The 17,686-nt window shown below is 37.7% G+C and overlaps 1 protein-coding gene across 1 annotated transcript in view; it reads right to left on the bottom strand.

The window, feature by feature from the left end:
- The window catches only part of EXOC3 (exocyst complex component 3), a 25,319-nt gene that overhangs the window by 7,537 nt on the left and 96 nt on the right, over window positions 1–17,686 (bottom strand). The window contains exons 1-8 of the mRNA XM_010010386.1: window positions 17,615–17,686; window positions 14,337–14,556; window positions 11,630–12,311; window positions 6,578–6,695; window positions 3,751–3,876; window positions 2,207–2,307; window positions 1,601–1,711; window positions 738–888 (exon numbers count right to left, since the gene is read on the bottom strand). The exon at window positions 17,615–17,686 is cut by the window's right edge and continues 96 nt beyond it. Coding sequence (XP_010008688.1) covers window positions 738–888; window positions 1,601–1,711; window positions 2,207–2,307; window positions 3,751–3,876; window positions 6,578–6,695; window positions 11,630–12,311; window positions 14,337–14,556; window positions 17,615–17,686 — 1,581 coding nt within the window. The remainder of the gene's footprint in view (window positions 1–737; window positions 889–1,600; window positions 1,712–2,206; window positions 2,308–3,750; window positions 3,877–6,577; window positions 6,696–11,629; window positions 12,312–14,336; window positions 14,557–17,614) is intronic.

Raw genomic sequence — 17,686 nt, 5'->3', positions numbered from 1 at the left:
TTCCAGAATTCTTACAACATGGGCATGTTTCACTCACAAAAGGCCCATCTATAGAGTCCGTCAACTACCTTAACTACAGGTACACTGTGTCTGTACCAAGATCATAGAACCATAGAATAGTTAGGGTTGGAAAGGACCTTAAGATCATCTAGTTCCAACCTCTCTGCAACGGGCAGGGACACCACACACCAAACCATGTCTTCCAAGGCTCTGTCCAACCTGGCCTTGAACACTGCCAGGGATGGGGCAGCTGCAGCTTCTTTGGGCAACCTGTGCCAGTGCCTCACCACCCTCACTGTAAAGAACTTCTTCCTTATATCTAACCTGAACTTCCCCTGTTTAAGTTTAAACCCATTTACCCCTTGTCCTATCACTACATTCCCTGACGAAGAGTCCCTCCCCAGCATCCTTATTATACAAAAGATAATTTAACGTCAGCAGTATTTTCCCAAATAATTGTTAAAACTCAACTACAAAAGTATAAGACTAAGCATAATCTGCTAGAAAATACTATCTGTATACAAAGCACCTGCCTGAAGCAATCTTTCAGTCTCCTACATGCAAACTGTATCAGTGCAGAACAATAGTGATGTTTACTGGCACTTTGCTACCACATCACATATAAAATATGTGCAATAAAAAACTGCAATCAAAAGGCTTCATAACTACTCTATCCCTGAATTATTTTTCCTTATAAAATAATACTTCTGAGGGTTTTTGAGGAAAAAAATTCTAACCTCTAAATCCATGAAGACTTCATCTAGCAGGCTACAGCATCCTTCTTTGGCAATGATGTCTAAAGTTGCATCCATGCTTGCATGACTGCTTGACAACGTGTCTTCCATTTCAAGTTTCAAGTATTTTCTTTTCAGACTGATTATAGATTCTCTGTGACAAATAACAATGCTTTTCATCAACTACCAATGGACAACTGCATTGCTACTAAATCTCTGGATCGCATACACAGAAAGAAGTCTTAGTTTTTGCAAGGAGAAATAATGCCTGCTGCTTGCTTTGGAAGCCTTAATTTGCTCTCCAGCATGATTTTAGGGTGATCAACCTAGGCTACTTTTATGCTGGTAACAAACTACTGCTGACTTGTAAACTCAAGTGGCAGCAGGTACAGATGAACATGGGGTTGGATTGCTCAACACTGAAATATGCAACAAGGGTTTCTTTTTCCTGTTTTGATACTCTTAATAAAGGAAGGTCTACCTTTACTTTTCTTCACCTTGATGATGGCTGCTTGAAGGTGAACTGTGAGAGGTCAAATGTAAGAGAAGATGGCAGGCCCCAGACCAACTAACTGGAATGAATTTCTCAAATTCTGAAAGTTGAAGCCAGATTTTTCTTTGGCAATGAAATTCTTGGAATCACAAGTGGATTTTCAGTGGTAAGGGGAGATGGCTTGGCTTGCCACAATATCAGCCTCTTAAAACAGTAACATATTTAAACCTATTGTCTTTTTTAGTCAGCTAAGCTCTGAACTGAAACCCTCTTTGTATACAAAAAGAGGAGAAGGTTCTGGGAACACATAGTATTACAAATGAAATATCAATATTTTTTCTTCTCACAATACTGTAAGAACATGAAGGCTTACTTAAAGGTTTGACAGTTGTTGATGACTGCAATCATGTATTGAACATAACACTGAGGATACTGACGATTTTTAAGATGTTCTTCTTTATACAACTGTGCTTCATCTTTGTACCTGTAACATATAAAAGGAATGCCATTAAATAGAAATCTGTAATAACTTAAGTACACCTGTAGGTCCAAATGTTCCATTGGGGCCTGTCAGGTATTTAAAAGTAGTTTATAAGAGGCTTGTTGCTCGTGTGATGTTTAACCTCTCTGTTCTGGGCAGAAGCCAGCCAAGGAGGTGTTTTCTGTCATGGTTAGGAGTATAAGTCATAATTTGAGATATTAAAAAAAAAAAAAAGCTGAACTGACTCCATAAGCAAGAGCCATTCGCAGAGAGGAACTGAAAGTGCCACTCACCAGCACTGAAGAACTTCTGTGGTGAAATAGGGGAAGGGAGGAAGAAAGCAAGAAAAGGAAAGGGAAGGAAAAGCTTGGTTGGCACGGTTGTGATAGGAGAAAGAAAGCAATACAGAAACATCCATACAAAAAACAAGTATTGGAATTGTAAGAACAAAGAGAAGCAGAAGCAGTATAAAGCATTTATATTTAAAAATTACGATACCTGGTTAGAAATGAATTCATTTGTTGAAGACATAGAAGGAGTACCTTTGTTTTCAAATCTTCATTTATCTGAGCAGCCACCTGAAGGTTCTGCTCAAACATCTAGGTTAAAAATAGTTTAGTTATAAGAGACCTTTAGCAGTGGCAAACCAAAGACAGAGCTCCTGTCTTGCTGGAAACTCTCACTAGCACCAGCTTTACATATGTCTTCTTTTTTCCTTTGTAAAACAAGCCTATACAATTGCTGCTAACTGAACCAAAAATCACTATAAGTGTAACTAAATTATTGGCAACCATTAATGTGGGCTGCAGTTTTCTCCTGACACTGAAAACAGCTGCATTCTTTCTTCAGCAAGAGTACTTAGTATTTCTAATTCAGTAGGAATTTGGCTTTGCAGTGGATCAAATTTCCTGGGTCAACTCCCGCAGCTAGTAATGAATAACTTTACAACTCAAATTCCTTTGCTTTCCCCATACATGAAAGCAGTAAGTTAACGTCAGTGAAGTAGAAGGAACCCCTAAACTTCAGGAACACAACTAGGCACAAGATCTAGGTGACCTACAGGGAACTGTATGAGGGAAGAGGGGGACTGGAAAAGAAGAGTACAAAGTCAGGTGGAAACGTGAGCTGCTTTCATGCCCTGATGATTTTGGAAGTTTCACTGTTACATGAATCTCAGCACTGCAAACTTTGCCAGCAAAACACTATCCAAACAGCCACCAGTTTCTTTGGCACCACACACCTTCTGAAACGGATTAGATGAAGTCAACCTTGGCACTAATACAAATGAGAACAAACGTAGCAAAAAACCCAGAAAAAGAAAGGAAAGAAATAACATGTGAAACAATTGCAGGAAGACAGTAACACAGTATTTGTAAAGAAAAATTAGAAAATGAGCACAATAAGCTGACAACTAGCTTTCTACTACCAACAACAGGGGTTGCAGTTTTGTGTTTGGTTTTTGTATGGCTTTTTTTTTAAAAAAAGAAGTATCTTAGAAATAGCCTTATCTTATCTGGTTTGAGGCTATTTCATAATTTGGACAGGCATTAACTGAAGTAGTGTTTAAAAAGCGACATTTTTGATCTTCAACAGAACTTTTCTTTCCAGTATTAAGGTGTTTGTATAACGAAAAAATGATAGGAACAAATACACGCCTACCTAAATCAGCACCATATTAACAAGCAATATTCTACTAACTAGCAAACATCTCATCTGGTTAGCTTATACTACAAATTTGCATGAAAAGACCCAAGTAAAAGCAGTTAACTAAATACAAATATCAACAAAACAGGTTTGGAAAAATATGTTTCTAATCTACCCATAGAAAGAACTAATTCTAAGTGTTAAAGTGAAACAGGCACACAAAGCTTCAAAAAATCTAACCCCTCCAACTAACAGCTCTACAGGAGAAAACCTATACTTCAACAGGCATAAACCCAACAGCATTCCAAACAGCTTGGTTGTCCCCTCCCAACTCTCCATTGCCCCAAATTCATATACTGCTTCCGCAGATTGTCTAGAATAACCAATTTTTCTTATACCTGAAAAACAATAGCTGGGAGCGTCGTCTGATAGTACCCATCTTGATCTGCTTCTGGTTCAGTTTCTTTTATCCAGTCTTTTTTATCTGTCTCCAGTGCTTTCCGCAGCCAGCCAATGATGTTAGACTACATTAAATAAAGCAACCAAGACAAAGATTTATAATTTAACAGAACAAAAAAACCCCACTACAATATTTGGAACAGTAGCCATTTCCACAATGCATAGTACATATAGCAGCAGATAATGTTGACCACTGTTGTAATCACTACAAGATATAGGTAACATAGGCAAATTGAATTTGCAGTGACAAAAAGGGTTAGTACTGGTAAACCACTGATGCAGTTCTTAGGCACACTGGAAGGCGAGTACTCCTAAGACAATGAACAAGTCAGTTTGGCAGAATCAACATGTTTATTAACTTTGGAAGCATTCATTAAGCATATTACTTTAGATTTCAAATTGAATTTTTCAACAACTGACAAAATTAGGGTAATATTTAATGTAGGAAATTTAATACATATCTGCTTGTAGTTCATTTACATACATTTTAGGAAACTGATGTTTGCTACCGGTGGGGACAAAACCCCAGGATTAGATTAAATGGGTTGTATTTCTAGGAACTTAAGTGGTGCAGAAAAGCTGTGATAGAGATAAAATAGTGGGCTCTCCTCCCACCTGACCAGCACATTATACAGCAAACAGACATTATAACAACTGGTTTTACAACTAGATTAAGCCAGTTTCCTGATCAGTTGCATCACACAGATATCATGGACATATTTGCTGGAGTCGGCAGTAAAGACCAGCATGTTTGCTAAATAAGTAATTGGATTCTTTGATTTCTGTCTATCTAAAATAATTATCCCTATGTTTTCAAAGGTTTCTGCCTCTTTTCTGCTTTATTCACATTTAGTTAAAACCCCTAGTAAAGGTTCATACTTCTTTCTAATGTATAACAGGTATATTAAACAGGATGAGCAGGCATGTGCATAAAGGGAAAAAGTCAAATAAAATGTTTGGGTTTTTTTAATGCTAACATTTTCAAATGTATTAAATCAGTATATTTTGGTCAAAATTCCTATCAGCAGATAGGACAAAGGAAGAAACTGAAATATATATATTCTTCTGCACAGGGAATGCTGCTGACCAAACACAGACCTCTAGTTTCCTCCTTTTATTAAATGACAGCGAGTGGCCTGTCAAGTGCTGTACCTGCTAAGTACACACAGTACCATCTTCAGCTACATGAAATGAGGTACCTTTTTCCTCATAACCATGGAACTGCTGAGATATGACTAACAAAGCAGTTAATCCTTAAGCCAGAAGCCCAAGGGACATCATTTTTTACCTTAAGATCTATCATTTACATGAACTTTTTAAAGCTGAGGTGCTTAGGGGGAGGGGGGGAAATCTATTAGAAATCTGTTAATATCTATTAGCATTCTATTTCTCATGAAAATGAGATGTTTTTATTGACTTAAACATCAATACTTGATAGTCACAACTAGGAAATACTTTCATTTACCCAAATGAAACCAGTTATGTTTTGTTTACAAACAGTTTTAAATGCAACATCAAAAGAAATAAAGTAGAAGTGTAAGTGGGGATGTGTAGAAAATTAGATCAGGCTGAATCCTGTGAAATAAATCAGCAGTTTCAGTATTTTCTGCCTTAAAAAGAAGATGCAGCCAAAAAAATCAAAACCAGCAAAAGAAAACCACTCTGTGTTTTTCATAGTAGCTTTGCTTTATTTTATTTATAGATTATAAATAAAAGCGTTCTATATTTTCCAATAGGTAGGGAACAAACATTCCTGAACAACCAATGTAAGTATATTTTTTCATCTTAGTAGGGGATGAAATGAATTCAAAGTCATTTCCTGAGTCAAGCCAAAAGTAGCTTGAGAAAACAAACCAATGTTTTTTGTCCTGAAGGTAAGTGCAGAAAAATAAACTTACATGAAAGTCCAATAAAGCTAATGTGAAGCAGAGCCTCTGCTGGCAACTTCCTTGAGACATAACATGATTGGTTCATATTATTGTGATACCAAGGCCAAGTAGTTCCTGCTGCTGGACATATTTCAGCAGCTGACACATCCAAAGGAGTAGAAAAATTTCCCTTCTCTGCCTGGCAGAGCTCCTAAACTCAGGAGGAGTAGGAATTCAATCGAACAATGTAAGAACAGCAAGTCCAAAGTTCCAACTACCCTAATCTTTAAAGAAAAATACATTCAAAAACCCGACAACCACACACTGATTCTTCTGCCGTGCAGTTGGCCGCTTCCCAGTGACTCTTAGAATAACCAAGAAGAGGTGTCTTTGGATTTAAGATGCACTTGAAAAGGCATCCACAAGAGGAAATTATGCTCATGCAGTCGACAGGCATGAAGGGAAAAAGACTGTTAAAAGAATCAAACTGGCAAACATGAACATCCTGATTACCTTGAAAAGATCACATCTGTATTAAATGTTGACATGGTTACTATAGGGCCCAACTGCATTCAGTGGCTTTTAAGTATAGTCATACCTAACATACTATAGCTATGAATTTAGATGTACGAACACTGGTATTCCCTCCTTTCTAATAAGCTATGATTAATACAGTCTGTAAAGCATAACTTTTCCGTGAAATGTCATGATTTAAATCTGTAAGATCACCTGATTACAAATGCATAAACAAACCTACACACAGTATATGAAAACTTACAAAAGCAGTGATACCAAGTTCACATTTGACACGTTAGTTTCCTCTGATGGAGGAACAGCACTGAGGCACTAACGCTGCCATAAACACATCCAAATGTATTTTTGCATTATCACTACTCACAGTAAGTGTCGACATGTACTTGCTGAGAAGCTGGTCTACCACATTTTGTGAAATTAGAGCATCCAGAGAATTTACATCCACTTCAGGAGACAGTTCTGAATTCCCCATCATCTCTGTACTGAGTTTAAAAAAAACAGCCCAACCAAATACAAAACAAACAAAAAAAAGACATTACAGATTAGTTAAAAATAAAAAAATCTCAGAAGAACGTTAAAAACTAAGCAGCTTGTTTTGCATGAACACTGTAAGGGGCAGTTTTCCATATCTACACATTTCAGAAAGTGGTTAATAGTAACTGCAACAATAACTGCATTTACAAGGAATGTAAATAAAACTATGTAAAAGAAAGAACAGGATGTAAAAGCTATAGTCCAGCATATATTAAAAAACATATTAGAGATATTTTAAATATTCAGCCCTTTCATGTGTTTCTAACTTTTACGTATGAGAACAGGCAATTGCTTAAGACTGAATAAAAGCCAACTGGTTCAACCTGTGGGCTCTTAATAGGGGACAATTTTATATGTGTTTTAAGTTTCTGAGGTGATGACAGACAATTTACATTCTGAATTTCAGAATGGGAAAGAGCAGTGACAGATACCAAATCCTCTCCTCAGTTTCTCAAAAGAAGCTTCTGCTTTTCTACTTGTATCACATCTGTATCAAAAACTAAAATACACTGAAAAAAAACCTAACAGTGTTTCCTGTATTGGTGGAAAATACACCTAATACAAGAGGAGGCATCCCGCATGCCACATTAAAAGTGCATTTCATTACAGTGATATTTTGCATCTGTGTAAGATTGTATAACAAGTTGTTTGTGTAAGTAAAAAAAGCTATGCCAAAGGACAACGCAGCAAGAACTTTTAATATTTCATGCTCAAAAAATCTATAACTCAAAACCACACTCTTCAGAGAACGCATTATTAACTGCTGATGGAAATACATTCAACCATAATACCATAAATTGTTCCACATTCCATTTTTAGTGTGCTTGCAGAAAGAAGCCACAAATTCTCTACTGCAGTGGCAACTATAAAAAACAAATAGCAAATTAAAAAAGAAATCCTAAACAAGTGTTTAGTTTGTATATTTCTGCAAGTTTAAGTGCACTGGGCACATGCAGTAAGTGAGCATAGCAGCGCTTCCATGACATGAAGAAAACCTCAAAGCACTAAAAAATCCCCATATGACGGCTAACTACTAAAAAACCCCAAGATTTCAGTCTTTGAAACCATAAAAGCTACTATAACTGAACAGTTTACATTTGTAGCTTCTTCCTGAGCCTGTAGGAAAAGAGATTGAATATATTTTAAGTGACTCAAGCTATCCAGAAAACTGAGCTCCGTTCCCTTGCTGTTTACATAAAGAATACTCACAATAGCAGGACCTGCTCTAACCTTGTTCAGGGGAATTGTGAGAAGCTGTTTGTGGCACTGTGCCATGTAGGAAGATATTTGTACCCTCATTGTATCATCTTTATCCCTACTTCAAAAGGCCTCAGAGACATTAAATCTTTCTCAAAGCTTATCAAGTGAAGTCCCAAACAGGCTTCTACCTCTAGCCCCCAAAGACAAAAATTCTTACTATACTATATGTTACCACAAGTTCTCTTTCCTGATTACAATAACCCAGCGTCTGGGGGAAAGGAAGTAATGGGCAATGCTCTTAGAAGTGTTAGGAGGCTTCGAACTGTACGAAAGAGTTACTTCCCTTAAAACAAAAAAGTTTATAATAAAGTTGAAATTTCAACCAGAATTGTATTATCTGGAAACTAACATTTTAGAAGCTTCTATTCTGCCTCCTACGTCAGGCTTGCCACCAATCCTGCTCTGCCTTGTAAAAAGAGCTACTTGATCCAGAGACAGCATACAGCTAGATGTATAGTAACATTCCTTCTGTTCTTCCCCAGAGTGAGATTGTTGGCAATGTCTGTAGCAATATTTGTGAATCCAGTTTTGTCAACACTTAATTAGTATCTGATAAAATGATGTTAAAAAAAAATATGGGCATCAGTATCTTACAAGACTTTCATTTTTCCCCTAAACCCCTGGGTTTTAGACCAGGTAGAGTCCTGGTCCCAACCTGGTACAGATTTAGTATTAGCAGTATGTTTCCAAAGCTCTTACTGATTTAAATATGAAAGACAAACACATCTAGCACAGTAAAACTACATCCTATTCAAATATTAAAGTCTACAGTTCCACAGTTATGAGCTGAATACACTTCTAAAAACAGCTTTGAAGACCTGCTCTTGTAAGGAACAATATGAGACTTCTAAAACTCCTATCTTGGAAATACTGTAAACAGAAGTAATGCATGATTTTATCAGCTCATTACACAGAATAAACACCCTCAATGCTGCTTCTCTTAATTAGTCAGTATTTTCTCAGCTGGCTTTGAAGTGCAGCTGGAATATGCAAATACAAATATTTATGTTCCCTCTAATATTCAGTTACATTTAATGAAAGTAGAGAAAGATCAGAAAGGACAAAACTAGCTTCTACCATACAGCATTCCGTAGAAGTGAACAAGGAATGTAAGAGCAGCTCAGAACCTATTTTTCATGCAGGTAAAAGCAGGTGAAATATCACAGAAACAGATCTCGTGGTGTCATATAGGGCATACTTCTTCACAGTTTAACCATGACATATAAACATAACAACACAATGCATTTTCTATAGGGATAAAACATGTCCAGCAGCTGAGATTTGGTAAACTCCGCAAGTATCCTGCTTGAGCACTTTTCCCCACTCACAATTCCAAGCTGATTCTTTCTTCCACTGTCCACTACAAACATAGACAACAGCTAAATATCAGCCTCTTTATAACATCTTACTGTAATCTATAAGAATACAGTTATTGTGCTGCCCTCTCAGAGTTTTTTCTTCTAAGGGAACAGAGAAACTCAAAGCCTCTTTCTTTTCTTTTTCTCCCCTGAGATATTTCCTCTAATTTCCATCACACTTATTACATGAAGATCCAGGAGAGAAGTGCATTCTCAGGTATCTTGTACTGTATCTACTCCTCTCATTGTTTCACTTCCTTCACAAGACAGGCGAAGGAAGCACCATGAGGTGCTATGATCCACATAGCTTGCTGTAGAAGCAATCCCGTTTGATTTGTTGCTTTGCAAATAGATGCAACACTGGCTTTGCTCCCTCTTTGTACAACAGAACAGATACTGAGAGAGATTTAGCTCCGAGTCATCTAATTCCATAGCAATCTGCTCTGCTTTCTGGGGGAGGGTAGAAGGTCAATTTTAAGACCAAGAATTGCCTTACTGGAACATCAATCTCAGGGCATAAATGAAGAACCTGGCAGCAGAATTTCTGCTAGGCCATGTCCCCATAGGTAGAGAGACTCACATGTTCCTGATTTACATTCGCTATGGAGTTATTCCTCTGGCCGTCTATTAACAAGGAAGAACAGACCAATGAACTCAGCTCTTTATTAGTAGCTGCATGTCTCATATATTCTGCACAGGTATGCAAGTATGCATTAGTGGGTGCTCCTCATTGTTCCTTGCAAAGAAGAAAAAAGCAGAACTTCAGTGTAGAGTGCTGAACACAAAGTGAATCTTAATACTGTTCTGTAGAATTTCTATAACTAGCTTTATTTCATGCCTATTTCCTTTATGCTATTATACTCTAAACCTATCAAGCATGCAATTTGTTGAATCAGTGAGACTGAGCAATTGAAGACAGCAAAAGTCTACACAGCATGGACTCTGGGTCAGTGCCAGCTCTCAAGAACAGGATCACAGCCATGAGACACAGAAAGGCTAGCATCACTTTTTCCCCCAACAAATCAGTTGCTCTAGTAACTACATGCCAGCAAAAACTAAACAGTTGCCTTTTCGGCTGTTTCTACTTGGAGGATGAAAACAAAAATCCCCTAAATCACACAACCCAAAAGAAAAGTTTAAGAGTCTCACAGGAGAAAACCTGTAAGCAGAAATTCTTCTAACTAAGCAAATCGCCACCTAGTTCTGAGAGAAAGTGTGAAGGAAGTTACTACATTCTTTCCATTTAACATCAGTGAAACAACACTGAAACAATCCTAACCCCTGTAAGAATGAACAATAGAAAGTTGTTAACCATACAGATCTTCTGGGGCTGTGGCCAACAACAATTTTGTTTCACACACAAGCTCTCAGTTTCTTCTGCTCTTTCACAGTACTTCACCAAATTGGCACAAAAATCAAGGTGACAGTAGCTTCAACCAGGTCTTTAACTTTAAAAGCATTAAAACTTTAAGCTTACAAAACAGCTCAAAATCACATTAGAAAATGCAAACAACTTTTAAGGAGCAGTTTCCAGGAAGGAAAATGCATAACAAACATGAAACCAGCAAGTTCTTTATTACTATCTTTCTTTGGTTTTACAGGCTTACAGAATGGTTTGGGTTGGAAGGGATCTTAAAGACCATCTAGCTCCAGCCCCCGCTGTGGTTCCTACTGTGGCTGGGGATGCTTAGATTTCAACACACTCCAGTCTTTCCAGTTGCTGACTCTATGGGTACACAGGCTCCAGTGACCCATGGTCTTCATAAAATGGTTTGGCTTGGAAGGGATCTTTAAAGATTACCTAGTTCAATCCATCTGCCACAGGCAGGGACACCTCCCACTAAACCAGGCTGCTCAAAGTCCTGTCCAATCCAGCCTTGAACACTGCCAGGGATGAGACAGCCACAGCTTCTTTGGGCAACCTATGCCAGTGTTTCATCACCCTCATAGCGAAGAATTTCTTCCTTATATCTAACCTAAATCTACCCTCTTTCAGTTTAAAATCATTACCCCTTGTGTTGTCACTACACACCCTTGTAATAACGCCTTCTCCAGATTTCTTGTATGCCCCCTTCAGGAACTAGAAGCTGCTCTAAGGTCTCCCCTGAACCTTCTCTTCTAAAGGCTGAATAAGCCCAATTCTCTCAGCCTGTCTCCATAGGAGAGGTATCTTATATCTTAACAGACATGCAAATATTAGCACATAAACTGTTTTGCATGCTCACTCTCAGCTACTGCTAACAGAAAAGCAAAAGGGACCTTACCTTTTGTATGTATTTAAAACCCAAGTTAGAAGGCTAACAATCTCATTTGCTTCCAGATCCTCCGCAGCAAGCTCTTGCATGCGGGTAGACAAAGCTTGATGGTACATGTTTAGCAATTTGTTGAAAATGTCATAATTTGGAGGGAAACATTGATCCAGCAGGGTTTTAGCCACGAGCAGGTCATCAAGGACGTATTTACGTATGATTTCTAGATGGCGGACGAGCCACATTTTGTCAGATTCTCTAGTATCTGCCTGAGTGCCTTCAATTCGTGTGCTCACAGTTCTATCCAAAATGTTGAACATTTTTTCTTTCCACTTCTTTGGTCTGCCAGGAGGTATGAACCCAGTTTGTTTTTTTCGGTCTAACATGCGCCTGTCAATTTTCTCTTCCCTCTCAATTATCCTAACAACAGAAACAAGCAAGGTTGGATCTCGACGGACTGTAACAAGAGATCTTTGAACCACCATCCAAAGTTGCTTTGCCAACTCCTCAGAAAGTTTCTGCATATCCCCAAAGTATGTATGGATGAGGTTCATGTCATGCGTGTTTTTGCTGTCCATGCGATACTGCTCATACATCAGGTTATCACGAGAACATTCCAAATCCATCAGTTTTCGATGAGCTTGCAGAAGTTCTCCTCGCTCAATCAGATCGTGGGTCTCCCTGACTATCTCTGGAACTGAAATATAAGCAGAGAAGCAGAAAAACACCCAAAGAGTAAAACACCACAGCCAAGATACAGAATATAAATACAACAAAAGCCCTAGGAAACGAGCTGGAGAACACCTGTAGTAATTATTTTGAAATAATTTAAAGGAAACTATTGTGTAGTACTCAAAAATTGTTAGTAAATGCTGAATGTCTTTATCCACTATTTACTGGAATGCTCCATTTTGATCAGTGGCTAAACAAAGACCACAGTGCCAAGACAACATAATTTCCTTTCTCTCTCTCTCCAACCCCCTCTTAAATGAAAATAAAAATCCATGAAAATCTACTATCAAACAAATTGCAGTACAAGCTTTCTTGTATCTTCTACCAAAGTCATTAAACTTGCCTGACTAAAAGTCACTTACCCTATTTAACCTGATGCTATGTACACCAAGTAAGACTGAATTTTACTTCCTTCATGCAGGAGGTTTTTGCCTGCCTAAGACACAAAGGATGAATAGGGATAACTACCTATGGTGCTAAAGTTTTTAGAAGATTTTTCTTTTTCTTTGTTGTTTTTCAGTGTTCAAAGGATACTAGAGAAGACGGTTAGGATCCTAGGGGGGAAGAATTGAAAAATCTCAACAGAAATATGATCACTGCAAAAAAGGCAGCTAGTGATAACACTGGCAGGCCCCAAAAAAGGTTTGAAAAGACAGTTATACACAATCATTAATCACGTTGAAAACAACTTGGTTTATAAAATACTTGTTTTGTTCAGAGTGAAGTTATCGACAACTATACTGTTTAAGAATCCCGACAGGAGATGCTTCACGCTAAAAACTTCTCAGAATGCCAGTAAAGAAAAGGCTTATTGTCTCAAGTGAATTCAGTGTAAAAGAAAACACCACCCCCAAAATAATTCAGCATTGTAACATACAAAATTTTGCTATTCTTGCTGTTCTTTGTTGCTTACATGCAATGCTAGGCATTGAATGTAAATACTACTCTAAGTAGCCACCCAAATGTATTCCAGTTTGGTACTGTAGCAGTTGGATATACTCTTACAGAAATTAAACAAATCAATGCAGTATGACAATTTTTCTTTATAGGTACCTTGAGTTACTATCAGGAGAAGAGGAAAGAAAAGCCTATTCAAATGAAGTCAAAACAGTATGATAGGTTTAGCCCTCATTATAGGCGTAAAATTCTTAAAATTACTTACAAGCAGAAAAGTCCTGGCAAGGAATTCACCCTGATTCAAGATGGAACAGAATGTGCACCAAAAAGGCTGCATAAGAGGACAGAGGTAATCCCATTTTCTTTATCTTTACAGTACCCATTATATCACATTAATCTTATTTAATTTTGCAAATCTTCGCAGTTGTGCAGTGGTGCAAGGAAGAAGGGTCTCCCATGTATAATTCCTTTATGCATGAGTTGCTCTCTGTGATTACGCTGCCTGATTCTGAAGCAAGGACTGTGCATAGTTGAAACTGAACTTCAGGCAGTTTATACTTAGGCTTGTAACATTAATGGAAATACTTGGAGGCTGTTGTGTGAGAAAGACTGCAGGGAATCGTTGACTGGAGATCATGCTGTTTCATATTTTGCCTTGTTTGCATGAAGTTTGTGCTCCCTAGAAATCAGTTGGAACTATTTTTGCCCAAGAGGCTTGCTGCAGGTGCCCAACTCACTGGCAACATTCCAGATCTTTCTGAATGTTCTTTCTCTACATGCTGCTTGCATATTTCAGTCTTTTATACTAAACATGTTACCGGTGCTACTGATTGCTAGCAAGAAGCTTCCTTGTGACTTGTGTCTGATGATGAGATAGGCCAGACTAGAAGTTCTTACAGCACAATTTAGACTTGATATATATTAAACGGTTACCAGCTAATTCCCTGAACGTGATGCGTAGTGAGTCTTCCTCAATTCTTTATTCCCAGCGAAGTTTAAAGTTCTCAACATTACTTGAAAACTTGACAGCTGTTAGTATGATTTTAAAGTGCCTTCAAGTATCTGATGGATTATATAAAGAACATGAGATTACCTGAAAATATGTTCTTGAGATTTTCTACAGCAGCTGCCAGTTGGCTATGTTGCACTACGGCATCCTTAACGTCCTTGAGGTTTTCTATGGTGTTGATGCTCTGTCTCCAGTCTTTATTGACATCTATCAAAGACTGTTGGATGTCCTTCACATCATTAAGTGCATTGTGCAGTTGACTTAAACCTGTTCGTACTCCATCTAACTGTGACTGTATTGCTGCCTTAAATACAAAGAAAAAGACAAAGAATGAACTCTTATTAATCATGGTAACTTTTGTATTTTCAGCATTTCTCAGGAATTCATTTTCATTTCTGTTACTAACATTTTCAGAGAAAAAACACACCTGAAAAGGTAATGTTATAGCTTACTAGAAACGTGCAACTTACTCTGTGTGTGCACACATATTCTCTTGTTTTTCTTTGAAGTTCTGAAGTTTTATCTAGTTTTAAAGGACCTAGACACAATTGGTTCACCCACAAAGCTAACATAGGAGCATAAGCAGATAGATCATCACCACTATAAAGCTATATTAAACCAGGATCATGGGAAGGCAAAATGAGATTGCTTCACATTTCCTTCTTAAATTCATTTCAAAGGATATCAGAATAAAGCTGATCCAGATGTTTCAACGGAATGCTTCGTATGTGCAGATTCACAAGGCATTTTCCTAAAGCAATTACAAAATTTGACTGGCAACTGAAAATGTTCTAAAAACCAAAACCAGCTCCCTCCCCCCACCCCCCCATGCCTGAAGGCAAAAATCCAAAACACCTCAAAAGGAATTCAGTCAAAATACAACAAAACCCAAAACTGAATAGAATTTCAACACTGTGAAACATCAACAGCCACACCAATAATAAAGTACTAGATTATTTTGGCAAAAAGAGAGGTTATTAATATAGGTATCTCTTGTAACAGGTGACACTTGAAGTAAGGACTTTTTGAATAAGCTATTAGTCCTGAATATCATTTCACATCTCAGACATGTTATAGAACATGTATTATAGTGCATACTGAGTGAAAAAAATCAGATCACAATCCACAATGTTTTTTATATATGTGTTTTTAAAAAGATGTGACTAAGATGAAATCAGGTGAGTGCAATATGAAACTGCAGATAACAGTCTTCAAATACAAGCCAAAGACAAGACATCAGTGAAAACAGAGTTGCATAGCTCAAACACTTCATGTAACCAGTAAAGAAATGAGGTCCTAACAGTTTTGCTAAGCTCAAAACACATTTTTTGCCATATGTTTAAGGCCAAAAAGTTTGGGCAGTTGTGGAACATTTTGTCTGATACTAGAAGCCAGAGAGGAAATCCTGGTAACTATGAACAACATTTATTGTGTTTTAAATGTACTGGGAAAGTCCCAGAAAAATGCAGTGATTCTTAAACTATTGCTGTTTATGTACTTTCAAATTATGACATGCTGATTTTATTGCTAAAGCTGTATTTTCCTGTCAGACCCAGTATAATTAAGCAGTCGTAAGGCATTTTTATACGGTATCTATTTAGAGAACTGCTGCATTAACACATTTTTCCCCTACAGGAACTGAGGTAATTAGCATACTCAGACACTCTGGATGATACTCAAACACAACCTCCTGAAGCTGAGGATAAGATATTTTAAAAATAACATGACCATTAACTGTTCAATACCATTTTTTCTGAGGCAGATCTTCAAGTATTACATATTCACACTTTTGCCTATTTAACTTGCAGAAACTTGATTATGTTAAACAGAAACAATCACTGATCTTAGTCACCAACACAAACGGCCAAGAAAAATTCTAAACCCAGATATCCACCCATGTTCACTTTGTCTTCTGATAGTCACTTGGGGCCAGGGAGGGGTGAGGAGTGGGGGAAGGGGGAGAGGCATGTCCTAGCATTATGGACTTTGCTTCCTAGAATGCATATTCATCACAGATTGGACTGACCCTCACTGTATTTCAAAAAAAAAACAAACCAAAAAACAAATAAAACTAAAGCCAAGCCATCATAGGAACAGGGCTCAAAACACGTATCTTACTGGTCCCATCCACAATAGTAATTCTTACAGGAAAAACTGCTTTGCATCACTTACGATTACCTGTTTCAGGAATGCACTCTGAAAGCATTTAAGGGATATTTTATTTCTTTTTGGAACAGGTATTTCTGACTATCTATAGATGACTGAAGTTAAGGTAACTTAATGAAAATAAAAGGAAACTAGCCATAAAGTGGATTTAGGCATTTACAAAGCTTACAAAGATATGTTTAGCCATCACTGTCTATAGAAGCATCCAGCAGGCAAATGACTGCTCATGTATTATAAAAAGCTCACAGTAACTAAACAACTGATCCACTATTAACAGAACCCACTATATGCTTCCTGCCTTAAATCTGAAAAACCCAGTCCAAGTCATCAGCATAAATTCTGTTTCTATGCTACAGGCAAAAATTAACGTATAACTTGCAAACACATTTTTTCAATGTGGAAGAAGATGGGGTCTCTTCTACTTAGTGCAGCCTCCCACAGAAAAAGAGCCATCAAATACTTGTGAGATAAACCAACTTACTCTGCACTATAAGATTAGACACAGCGTATGCCAGCCATTTTGATCCTGTAAACTCAAAAATATTTCCCAAAACACTTTACTAAGGCGCTACTCCAATTACTTAATATAGTGGTCTAAAATGACTGTTGGCTAGTAAGTACCAGTGAAAGAAGAAGTAACATACAGACACTAAACATAGGATGACCTTGCTCTTATTTTAGGCTATGTCTGTGTACATGCATGTGTGTGCATGCACTTACATGTACACAAGTGAATGAGGGGGAAATCATGGGGTACACTTCCACATGAACGTCATAGATTTTAGCTATCTTCCATAAACCCATGGAAGAGCCAGAGACTAAACTGACTGACCTTTTCCAGATGCAGTCATCGATTTTTTGTTACAAGTTCAGTATTCAATCATTAAAGCAAAGCTTTCTTTGCTGACAGGCTACACAGCATGAAGGTAGCTGTCCACGAATAAACTGTAGAAGTTACAGCACATAAGAACACTTGAAATGCTTCAATAAAATTCCGTAAGATGTACAGCATTCAGCTGTTTTATTTTCAGGATGCAAAGTTTATGTTTTGGACACAGATCGAAGATTTATGCCCATGGTTTAAAATTATGTGAATGAAACTCTAGAATCAAAAAGCAGAAGGGGAGAGGAGAAGGGGTAAAGGAAGGTAAATTGATGCTGCACCACAGACACTCAGGTTTAATCAAAGTTTGTACCTTCAGTCGAGCTTCTACCGAAGCCTTCTTACGAGCTTCCCTCCTGCGATACTGCTCCACTTTATCCAGCTG

This window comes from Nestor notabilis, unplaced genomic scaffold (genome assembly GCF_000696875.1).
Source record: "Nestor notabilis isolate BGI_N333 unplaced genomic scaffold, ASM69687v1 scaffold11912, whole genome shotgun sequence".
Classification (NCBI taxonomy): domain Eukaryota; kingdom Metazoa; phylum Chordata; class Aves; order Psittaciformes; family Psittacidae; genus Nestor; species Nestor notabilis.
This window is presented reverse-complemented; position numbering and strand designations above follow the sequence as displayed.